At 44.2% G+C, this 12186-nt stretch overlaps 1 protein-coding gene across 4 annotated transcripts in view; it reads right to left on the bottom strand.

Annotated features, from left to right (window-relative positions):
• The window catches only part of ZNF827 (zinc finger protein 827), a 132933-nt gene that overhangs the window by 106480 nt on the left and 14267 nt on the right, over positions 1–12186 (bottom strand). The window contains exon 1 of one of the 4 annotated variants that reach the window (XM_052690439.1): positions 208–385. The exons of the other annotated variants lie outside the window; for them this stretch is intronic. Within the exon in view, the coding sequence (XP_052546399.1) occupies positions 208–250 (43 nt within the window). The 5' untranslated portion in view covers positions 251–385. Of the gene's footprint in view, positions 1–207; positions 386–12186 lie in introns of those variants that run through there. 4 annotated transcript variants of the gene reach the window in all.

Here is a 12186-nt window from a genome sequence, read left to right as displayed (position 1 = left end):
AGAGGAAAAATTAAAAGGGCACAAGGCTGTTCATCACCAACATGGCTGCCTGAGCTCAGACCTAAAAGAGGAATAACCCAGGCTGTGTCTTTGTCAGTTTCACCTCTGTAACCCTAAACTAATGCGCGAAACGGCGGAGGCGGCTGCAGAGAGGAAGGAGACGGGGAGAGGAGGAAGGAGAAAATGGCAAAAAGAGGGGGCACTTACGTGAAGAGAGGCGCTTGGGCTGCTCCTGCTTCCTCCTGGGCATTTTCCCCCTTTTTTTCACATTCTCCTCCTCTGTTTAACGGGAGATCAAACACGAGCGGGAGGGGGGGGGGAGTGGGGGGGGGGCACGGACGGGCACAAAGCCGGGCCCCCCGGGGGAGCCGCCGGCCGGGGCGGGCTTTCCCTCTCCGCCGGGGGAGCGAGGGCTGCAGCCGGCGTCCCCGGAGCCGCCGCGGAGGGCTCTCCCCCCCCGCGCTCCCTTTCTCCCTCCTCTCCCCCCGAGCCGGCCGTGCACCTGGCTTGTCCCCGCTCGCCGCGTCCCCCGGCGGCCGGGGCCGCGCTCCCGGCGGGCGCCGTGCGGGGCCGAGGGCTGCGGTGGCAGCGCCGAGGGCTGCGCCCGCCGGCCCCTAACTGACACTAACGCGGGATCAAAGGGCAGCGGCGGCGGCGCTCGCGGCGCGCCCGCGGGCGGCGGGAGGCAGCGGGGACACGCGCACACACACACAGAGCCCGGCGGGCGGGCACACGCGCGCGCACGCGGCAGAGCAAAGGGGAAGGTGCCCCCGTGCCCGGCGGGGCGCGCGGAGGATGCGCTGCTCCGGTCCCGCACACATTCGCTCCTCGCGGAAAGAGAGGGAGGGGAAGGAAAGGAGGTGCGAGGGGCTCGGGCGTTCGCTCCGTAATGCCCTCGCGGAGTAGGTGGGAAAGAAAATAACGGCAGGCACGCTTTTTTGGAAAATATTAAGGCGTTTTGTCATCCCGCGATTGAAAAGCAAAACTGTAATTTTGCCGTCTGACCCCCCCCCTCCACCCCCCCCCCCCCCGGCGTTGCTCCCTCCACAGAGCACGCGGGAAGAAGGGCTCATTTAAACCGAACTGGAGCAGCGCGAGGGGGCGGCGGGAAGAAAGAAGATGCACAGCCGCCAGCCCAGGGAGTGCGCGACGCGGGCCAGGAGGGCCCGGGCAGGGCAGGGGTTCTGCTGTGCACGTAGGGGACAGGTTTGGCAAACGGGAAGATGAACTGGGCACGGATGGCACAGCTCCTGGAGAAGGGGGGAGGGAAGGAAACAGATCAGGTCACCTCTCATGGTTGGTTTCACTGCTACACGGCTCTCCTACACGCACACAGCAACCTATGCTTCTGACACGCACCTTCCCGCTGTAATGCAGGGATGCACAAAGCTCCATCCTGAAGCAACGCCAGATGTGTTCTGAGCCCCATACAGCAGCTTTCTTTAACCAATACATAACTTTCATTACTTCACAAACCACATGCATCTCCTCAAAGACAGACACGAACATGAGGAAAGAACAGAAAAGGGATTGGGTCCGACTGAAGCCCAGAAGTACCTGGTGCAAGGGAAGCGTTCTCTGTGACTCGCAGTCATTTGGATAGAAGTTCACCCAGAGGTTGTTAATGATTTAAACTCAAAGTTGTTACTACAATTGAAGTAAAATGATTTGAAGCGCGGCTGCTTCGTACAGCTCTCACTTTGTGCAGGGAAACTTTGAACTTAGCAGAATACATAATCAAAATCATGAGTCAGATGTTGCAAAACTAAAGAAGTGCATTCTTCTCGCACGTATACCTATGAGATTTGTTGCATTTGACAATCGGACCCATCACTTTCTCACATCAGGATTTATCCCAACTTCAGAACACTTTCTAAATCAACAACTGCTGGGGAGAACACAGAGCAGCAGACAGGCAGCCCACCTGATAAGCCTTTACTCCTTACACTCAGCCACCTCACATTAGAAAGGCTCCAAACAACGCTGCCATTTTACAGCACAGTTCCCTGCTCCACACGGGGAAAAAAAAAAACAACAACAAACAACCCTAAATAATATTTAAAAGATTATATGTACAACAGCATCACACGATCATTAACGCATCATTCTAAGGCTAAAAACCAGACATATGGGTGACACTTCTAAGAAAGAACGCACACCTGCTGGTTACAATTGGTTTGCCATCTGACAGTACAGCTTCATCTTCACAGGGAGATTAATTTTAATCCAATGCATGTAACTGATTGATATCCCAACAGCCACCTTATACTTCCTCATGATCAAGTGTAACAGAGAAAATTCTCTCAGGAGAGCGAATCCCCTATTTGCTTTCAGTCCTCCACATTGTGCTGTTTTGGAGATTTGTGTTGATAATAACCTAAAAGAATATCAGAGGCTTTATTTTTAACTCTAGCTCACAAACCCCAATTTTGACACGTTGGGACTACAGCCGTGTAACTTTGCTAACTTCAGAAGGGTTGCAGTGCTAAACCCTTCTTCATTATTATGTTTTCACTGAACACCAATGGCAGGGTTTTGAGCCAGGCCAGCTGTGCACACCCCAGACCTGCAGCTGCCTGAGCACTGCTCTCAGTGCAGGAGGCTGCAGCAGCCCCATGCTGTTACCCACTGCTGCTGCAACAGCCCTTCTTCAGGTGCTCTGTGAGAACAGCACGTCAGTAAACGCTGCTTTCTGCATCATCACTCTTCCCACCCTCTCTTCCTCTTGCATTTCTCACGTAAATGAATGCTGACAGTGTCAGCATTAATTTATAGCATGTTAATTTTTTCCTCCATCATTTGAATCCGCCTTCAGGGGAGTTAAGGTGGCTGCAGCAATGACACTGTGAGAAGACAGCTCTTTACAAGTGCCATAGGAACTGGCAAGTGACAGCAGCACCAAACCTCTGAAGATGACCTGAGGTCCAACCAATGTCCCAAAAGTTTAATATAGAGTTCAGAGGGCCAAACCTTTAGCCTGCCCTCCAGCAAAATAAATCCCAACGGCTGAACAAACAGGTAGAAGCTTGATATGCTCCAGCTTTAAGCAGTTTCTAATCCCATGCCTGGAAATAGTCTATATGGAAACAACTTTGTTCTCCCTACTTCACCTGGTTAACAACACTACTCTACATACTGTCCCGTTTAAGATACTGCAGTTTAAGATACTGCATTCAGCCACAATGGAATCAAAGATTTAAGGAAGGTGACTAAGGGTATTCTGCCATTTTAGAAAATAAGCTTTCATTATATTTTTGGCCATATAGAGAGGAAGAAGAAAGACGTTGGCTGACCATACTTTTGAACATTTCTAGTCCAAACACACAAAAAATAGTTGCGAGTCTTCCACAGATAACATAATATAAATAATGCATTCCTTCTGCAGGTCTTGCTATTAATAAGTAATGATTGTATGGCACCTTCCAAACACCAAAGCTAGTTACACATATGAATTAAGTTCAGCCTCAAACCACTTTTGAACAAAGTAAATATTTTCCTCACTTACACAGGAGAAAAATGAAACAAATTGAGTAAACAAGGTGTTACAAAGTAATAAGTGATGTAACATTCTTAAAACCTTCACAGGCTACCTGGAATCCAAATCTACCTAGAATCCATCACGTAACGCAACAAATACTCGTAAAGATTGCTAAACACAAACCTAAAAACTAACCAACATCCTCACAACGTTTTTTGAAACTTTAAGAATTCTGTTGTTAGGGTCAGCTTTAGAAAAACAACAAAAAATGTGCTGAGTGAAGGGGGGGGGGGAGAGGGGGGAAAGGAAAGAGGCCATTATAAGCAGCTCTTGGGCCCCCAGACAGACTATGGTATTAGGCCATAGTCTGCTTAAAATACAGCTTATTGAAATTATCGTCAAGCAAGTTGTGTGTCCCCAGGAAATCAAAGGAAAGATATACAGGATCTCTTCAATGCTGCTACCAGCTTCAGATTAATTTCTTACTGAGCAGAGAAAGTACTTGCCTATAGCCTCTGTACTGTCAGTATCTAATGAGCACAACGTTCTTCCGCTGAAATGGCACTCCTCCCCACACACCTTGGAGGGATATCCTCAACAGCTTAAGCTCCTCCTCTTTTCTCTTTTAAGTGATGCCACTCTTTCTACACTGAGCAGTAACTATGATTCAATCCTGCAAACAAGACTTCCTTACAAAACTTCTCCTTGCTCTGAAGTGTTTAAGAGGCAAACACAACACGATGAACAAATCCATAGGATAACAGCTCCTGGATAACATCATGCACACTTGCAAATGCTTTGTAAACTCATAACGTTAAGTACTGGATTTGTAATAATAATAAATAATGACAAGTTAATTACTGGTGAGGCCACCAACCGGTTTCACAAAGGCCATTAAATAATGATCAAAAGTCATTACAATCTGATTATTACCACCTTGGGACGAATAATAAGCAGTTGCAAAGTTGGAGGTAAAGTTGCATAACCAGTGGATCTCAAACCACAGAGAGGCTTTAGCTCTTGAAGAAGGCAATCACACGCTCCTTCCCCAAGATTTTAAACTTCTTTCTCTTTTAAATGAGAAACAGGGCAAGGGCCACAGTCAGTAACAACAACCTAAACAAAACCTCTTTTTGGAACTACTGAAATCACGGGCCATGCTCTTCTGACTCCTCAGTTGCTTATGCCACATGAAAAAACAGAGAACACAAGGCATTAGGAATATTCTCCAAAACTGAGGTTCCTGTGAGTTCCACTACAGCCTTGCATCCTCAGAGTGGGTATGCATCACGGAAGAGCGCATCCTACCCTGCATTTCTTACCGAAGCCACAAACAGCTTTGTCAGAATATTGTCCAGATCCTGCTAAGCAAACTAGCCATCGTCATTTTATACTAATTTCAGCATAAGCTGCTTCTAGTTGAAATGTAAATTCAGCCCGTTAATCCCTTTGGAAGAATTACAGCACTTACATGTTCCGGCTGCAAATATAGCACATGACTTAGGTAGAGTGATACAGTTCTCAATTACACCAAACAAACACGCACCACCACCACCCCGCTAGAAGGCTGCTAGCCCATAACTCACCTTAGAGTTGCGGGCCAGAAATACACTGACTACAGGCCTAGAGATACAGTTGCTACTCAACTGCTATGGGATGTTTCTTCAGATTCACCAAGGAAGTCTCGTGGTTTTCATTTTACTGCTACTGCAGTTGCCTTTTCTTTTCCACAGTTCACTACAGTACCTCTTCATGCCCTTTTCTCTGAGTGCATTTTGCAAAAAAAACTCACTCGAGCCTGTAACTAGGAGACTTAAATCTACAGATATTTGAGATGAAGAATTTCTCCAGAAAATTTGACCTTTACACACTACGACTTACTACAAACTAATTACACAGAAATTAATTTCATATTTTGCAACATAAAATACTAAACATCTCCTGAACTGTTAAGTCAAATGGGAACTGAAGCACCTGGCTCAGGGCTATTAGTTACAAATATGAACAAAATAAGTACGCATGTGCTCCACTGCTGATCTTTCTCACTACTTTCTATCTTCAGTTCACTAAAATCAATAATAGTTTCGCCCCCATTTTAAGAGTGGTTTAATTTAAATCAGACTGAGATTAAGAACTCCCTCTATTGTTTTCTTTCCGCTTCTGGTTAATTGAAGATTTCAGTACAACCATGCTTATTAGCAAACACCTGCCATAGTTTAAGACATTACTAACCCACGTAGAGAAACATCTCACACTCCAACTAGCAAAACAATGCAACTGGCCTCTTCATTTGCTTCAGTATCAAGTCTCGTAGCTTGGTATGGTAGAAAGGCAATAGCATTTTAAGCCACAGCTGCTTGCTAAATGAAAGCGTGTCTAAGTTCTTGAACACCTTGTTACACATACTTTGAGAGGCAGAGTTTCTGCTACACCAGCAAGGTGGCAAATTCCTCAGGGAAATCAATTGTGGTTTCTCAATTCACTAGCTAGCTTTGTGTTAAAACACTAGAGAAACAGTGAGACTGCTCTGGATCTCAAGAACTGTCAGGATCCCACGGGGTTTACCTACCATCTAGGACTGTGCATCTATCAAGCTCATCTCTCTCTTGGACACAGTAGCTTACAAACTAGACAAAGGAAAGCACAGAAGTAGATTTGCAGTTTATCTCAAGCTACACCCTCTTTGTAATACCCCAACAGCTTAAGAAGAGAATAGAAGGGCAACCGAGAGAAAGAAAACAAGGTGGTGGCGCTGAAATCTTATGGTCCCAGAGAAAGGAAACAAAGCAGTAAGGAAGAGGAGGAGAATGTGGAGATTAAGCTCTTAATGGACTCTACCTGCCTGGTGTGGTCAATTTCACTTGGCTTTCACCTACGCTTCACCATGCCGCATGCCCTCAGTTATCAGTCCTTTCCCCAGTGGCACGCAGAAGGATTTGGGCCACAAGTCAGCCTGCTGTCACCACTGCTCGCTGAGCGTGAAGTCATGTGGCAGTCGCTCCTCTAGGGAGCATCTTCTTGCTTTGTCACTTCCCCATCATACCAAACAGCAAAGAGAAGAGGTTATTTGCCTTTTGAGATACTAGGAATAGTCTGCTCTCTTCAACTCCTGCTTACAGTTTGATGAATACCATTTCTAGCTCCTACTTTTCAGCATCGCTAAGGCTACACAGTGTTTTCAAGTTTGTAGTATACAGTAAGATGCAAATTATTTGCCCATAAGAAGCAAGCTAATAATAGTGGAAAGTCTCACATGGAGTAGCACAAAACTTCACGAGTAGGAAGGAAGGGGAAGAAGTGATGACTGGAGGGAATCAGCTTATGGTTTCACTTCAGAAAGCTGAGGGATGCAGTTATACAACAAGAGGAGAGACAACAAATAGCGTTACAGCGATTGAAGTGGGGCTTTTAGAGAAAGGAAAAGCAGCTCAAATGAGCAGGTGGGGAGTAGAAGACTGCAAGGAAAAACAGTATCAATTGGGCATTCACTAGGTAAGGAGAATCAAAGCTTTGTACAGCTCAGATAAAAGCAAATACCTGCGTTCAACTCCTTTACTCTAAGTTATCGCATACACATCAGGAGATGCTGGTTTCCTTTTAAGATAGAAACAAATGTAAAGGTTGAGAAACCTGACATCTTCCTTCACATGAAGTCTCTTATTTTCATACCTATATCCTAACTTAGGAAACAGCTCTAGATTGTCATTTCCACCTGCAGTGGTATTTTTTAATAAACATGACTAAAAAGTTCCCATTCTTGTCCTGTAAAAGAGAAGCTACTCTAAGTTTCATTTGACTAGAGAAGAATATTTATTAAATATTACAACCATCTATTTCTCCTGCTCAAGGATAACATAAATGTTCTGTGGAAATGCATCGCTCAGAGGCTGACGAAAACAGTCAGGTAAAATTCTGCCAGCTTCAGTTGTCCAGCAAGGAGACTTAATCTCTCAAATTATTTTTATACTCAGAATTGTCCAAAAAGCCCATTCTCTCTCTCCCAAGGAAAAGTTTGACAGTTGGCCTAGATGATCTTGGAGGTCTTCTTTAGAACTGTGATGATTCTATGAATGCCTTGCAATAAAACAGAAGTTTGACAGCTTTGGAAGAGAATACTGCAAGACTAAAGCCAAGTAATGGACCACAGCAATCACAACGCTGAATAAAGCAGCAGTGAATCTTGAAAAGGAAAGCCAAAATGCCTTCCTTGCCTTCATCAGTTTTACTAGCCTTTATGAATTCTAGGTCCCTGAAACCAGAGTAAAGATTTGGAGCAAGGAGGACTTGCTTTTAGTGGAAGAGAGCCAGGTTAGGAGGAGCTTAAGCTGGACATCCCAGAAAGGCTGGAAGAGGTTCTTGAAAGCTGGAAGACATCAAACATCACTGCAAAAAGTGTCTTCAACAAGAGCAAGAAAGATAGCCCAGGGAACTACAGGTCAATAGCTTCAGTTTTGCATGTAGAAAGCTGATAGAAAAAAAATCCAGACAGCTTTTCCACTGTCTGTATGACAAGAAAGTGATCAGCAGTAGTCAGACTTCAGAAGAAGAAAATTTTTAACAAACCTGACACCCTTCTACAATGAGGAGACAGGGTTGGTGGACACAGGCAAAGCAGTGGATATTGTTTACCTCAACTTTAGTACAGCCATAACATTTCCCATGAAGTCATCATAGGCAAGGTGACCAAGTATAGGTTAGATGAGTAACAAGCAATGGAGATTTAGAACTGGCACAATGACCAGGCCCAGAGAGCTGTAACTGATAGCACAAAGGCCAGCTGGAGGCAAATCACTAGCCCCTCTGGAGTCAATACTGAATCCAATACTATTTAACATCTTCATTAATGACCTGGACAAGGGACAGAGAACACCTTCAACAAGGTCACAGAGGACAGAAAAACAAAAGGAGTGGCTGATACACCAGATGGTTGTGCTGCCATTCTGCATTATCTTAACAGGCTGGAGAAGAAGGCAGGGAGGAATCTCATAAAATCTGTGAGGAAATGCAGAATCCTCCATCAATGGGGAATAATCCCAGGCACCAACACCTCCTAGAGGCCAACCAGGTGGAAAGCAGCTTTGTCAAGGAGGCCCTCGGGGTCCTGGCAGACAAGTTTGGCTACAAGTCAGCAATACACACTTGCAGCCAAGCTCACCAACAGTACTCTGCATTGCACTAGGAAGAACTTTTTCAGCAGGACGAGTTAAGGTTGTCTGGCCTGGAAAAGAGAAAGCTCATGGGGATTTTCTCTGCGTACAGAATTACGATGGGTGCAAATGAAGATGAAGGAGCCAGACTCTTCTCAGCAATAACTGGATAGGAGTCAACAGGCAGAAATTAAAAACAAAACAGAAAATTCCACCTGAGCACAAGAAAGCACCTTTTTTTCCCCCCCTCCTGTGAGGGTGATCAAACCGCACAGGATGCACAGAGGCTGCAGAATCCCTATCTACAAAGATTTCCAAAACTTGACTGGGTATGCTCCTGGGCAACCAGCTTCAGCACTGAGGTCCCTTTCAAACAGAATATCCTGTAAAAAAACTAACACAGGCACTTCTCATTTCTTAAACACAGTATCCACGTCTAGCTTTATAGGAACAGTTTACAAAATACAATATCTTGTACAAATATTACAATTTTTTTTCTTGTATGTCCAAATATTTAAAGCTCCTTCTGGCTACTGAGCAGAAAAGTCACTATTCTTTCCAAAACCGTGGATGGTATTTTACTCTCTTGCTCTTCCTCCCTTAGCATGGTTTCCATCTGAGGATTTTACAAACTAAACGAAGCTACAATGTAATCACAGAGCATGTAGAAGAGTGACTATTTTTTAACCTCGCTATAACACACGCATTAGAAGTTCAGTCTTTCTTGGATTTAGGCATCTACCAACTGTTATGTCCACACTGTAGATGGAGATGTCACAAATACATATTTTAATGTGACGTGTAAGTAACACGGCCACAGGATAAAGTTGATACATACATATATATATATATATTTAGCTGACCTGCATCCATTCTTCCTTCGCGCAATCCGCTTCCTTTTAGCAGTAGCCACAGTTTTGCTGCTTGCCCTCAAGTTCCTATTCCATGTAAGGTACACACATAATTCATGAGGTATCCATATGATTTGATTTGTTGTTACTCTTACTCTCATTAAGATCTAGGGACAGATACTAATACTGCTGTAAAGGGAGACATTTTATGCCAGCAGTGCTATTCAAAACCTGAAGCGCTCACAGCATATTGGGGTTATGGTGACTCTCAGTGAAGAGCAGCAAGCTCTTGCCTGCAGAGGGAGTAATGGACCCGTGTGACATACTCTCACACACCTCTTTCCCCCCAGTTGGAGCAACATAGTAATAGAAGGGGCAGACCTTTTGCCCATTTCCTTGCATGCCAATCGAAAAGAAACTGGATGAATGAAGAACTGATGGACTGACGGTAGAAGAAAATACTAGCAAGCATCCAGGTGACATCTGTTTATCCTTTTGTACGTGTGCACAGGACCTTGGTATTTCTACTAAAGAAGTAGGAAAAAAAGGGGCAGAAGTGTTTTTCGGGTGAAGGGAAGAAATTTTTTTTTCCATAGTTTAGGCACGGACACTTGCACAAGTCAAATCAACAGAAACTGACAAGTGCCTGAAGAGAAGGCATTCCCCACCAGAGCAGAGGACAAAGTCCACTTGGCTTCCTGAAGAAACATCAAAGCAAGTGACCATTAGAGAAGAGGTCCAGCAAGGCCCTCTTCTTGTACAAGGCCTACCAATTTTATGATGTTCTTGCTGAGTTTTGATGGGAATCTCTATTACACTATATTACACTATATGGAAACCAAGAGAGAACAAGTAAACCTCCCCAGTCTCGATAATCATGAAGTTAGATGGCCTGTATCCCATAGTACAAAGAACAGTGGCCAACAGTGGGGGTCGAGGGGAAGGAAAGGAGGCAGGTAAGCAACGCATTTTGGCTGCCTCATTTATGAATCCTTTAAAAGTCAACTCATGAGGGAGGTACTGGGATGTTTTCATTTACATGGAGACAAAAGCCAAAACTCAGTGGCTTCTGAACTATCAGCGCTGTTGAAAAAACAATAAGTCACAAAGGCTCTCAAGCGCAAGCTTTCTAGGGGAAAACAGTTGAAGGTACTACAACAGAGATAAGCTTGGGAAAAAATAGCGTGGAGCGTCTTTCTGGCCCTTCTGTAAAAAGAAAGCTTACTTTGCAGAGAAGGATAATGCAGAAAATATGAGAAGAACTCGCCTGTTCACAGCTTATCAGGTTTATATGATTTATACAACCTTTCAGTCCCGACAACTATGATACCATGTCAGACATTTAAGCCTGCCGCCCAAGTGGGTGTGCTAATCAAGGAAGCTGAGTCAAGTCTCACCTCTACTTCCCTTCATCAGCTTATTACAAATGTAGAAAGCTCATCACAATCTCCACCAGAGAATATGATGATATGGAAGTTGTCATATTGTCATTGTAAGCCACTGCTTACAATTTTTCAGATCTTTATAACACACAGCCTTTTACCATAGGTGCTACTTTATGCTCAGTGCCTCAGTATTATTAAAATCAATAGCACATCAAGTTGCCTAAACTAGATAATTCGGGTTCAACAAAATAAATTATTAATAAAAAAAAAACAAAAAAAAACCTCACACCAAAAGTCAAAGCGAACCCCTCAAAAACAAAACCCTGCAACCTCATCCAAAAAATAGTCAAAAAGAAAACCCCATGAAAGATGCTGAAGACAGACATTTTAAGCTGCCAGAAAAGCTAAAATTTAAATTCACGTTGCTGAAACTGCTCAGCTTTTAACATCTTTTGAGGTATTGAGGTATCAGCTTTTAACACTTTTTGAGGTATTGAGCCAATGTTTGGCTCAATAGCTCAAACACTGCAGCTGACTGAAATTGTCGTACTATCACATAATAGAATATCTAACTTGCAACCCTTTTAAGCTTCTCTTCTGAAGTTACCTCTGAACTGTTACCGCATCCAGTTTATTCCTCCGTGCCCCTCTTGTGCTCAAAATAACACCAATTTTATCTTTATGACTGAAACACGTTCTTCCTCTTCTTCCTGACCCAGAATGTTCTTCTAGCCTAGGTGAACACCTAAACCCTATATTCTTCCTCTGTTCAATCACTTCAATTCAAAGCATCTTGTTTTATTTGACAGTAAGAATAAAAAAAAAAAATAAATCAACCGTCCTTACCAGACTCCTTCCCATCTCCAAACTGCTGTGCCTTCAACAGTTTCCAACAGTATGAAGACTTCTCCGTCCAGCATCATTCAAAACAGATTCCTTTTACTCGGCCCTCTTTAGGGTAACATTCTCTGTAAAGCTGCTTATCTCCAGGTCTCATTAAAGCCTCCCCTTATCTCAGTGACACTGTCCTCAGCGAGGCTTCCCATGCTACCAAGCGCCCTTTTTTTTTAATCTGCTCTTTGTACAACCAAGCCTTGGGTTTTTACTGGCACAGTAAGCCATCCCTATACGCACAGTGCTACGATGCGATTTTGCCACAGTCAAGGGAACCCTTATGACTCTTAGCTTTTATAGCTCGGCCCTAAGGGATTGCAGTGCACCTCTTCAGAGCCTTAGAATGAGGCAGCCATGCCAGCAGATTCTTGTAGCAAACATGCTTCTTTCTTAGCCCTTTCTTGCACGTAAGGTACAGGAATTCCTGAGGC

This window comes from Tympanuchus pallidicinctus, unplaced genomic scaffold, assembly GCF_026119805.1.
Source record: "Tympanuchus pallidicinctus isolate F22 unplaced genomic scaffold, pur_lepc_1.0 scaffold26, whole genome shotgun sequence".
NCBI lineage: Eukaryota > Metazoa > Chordata > Aves > Galliformes > Phasianidae > Tympanuchus > Tympanuchus pallidicinctus.
The sequence above is the reverse complement of the archived record's forward strand: the minus strand, read 5'-3'. Positions and strand labels throughout refer to the sequence as shown.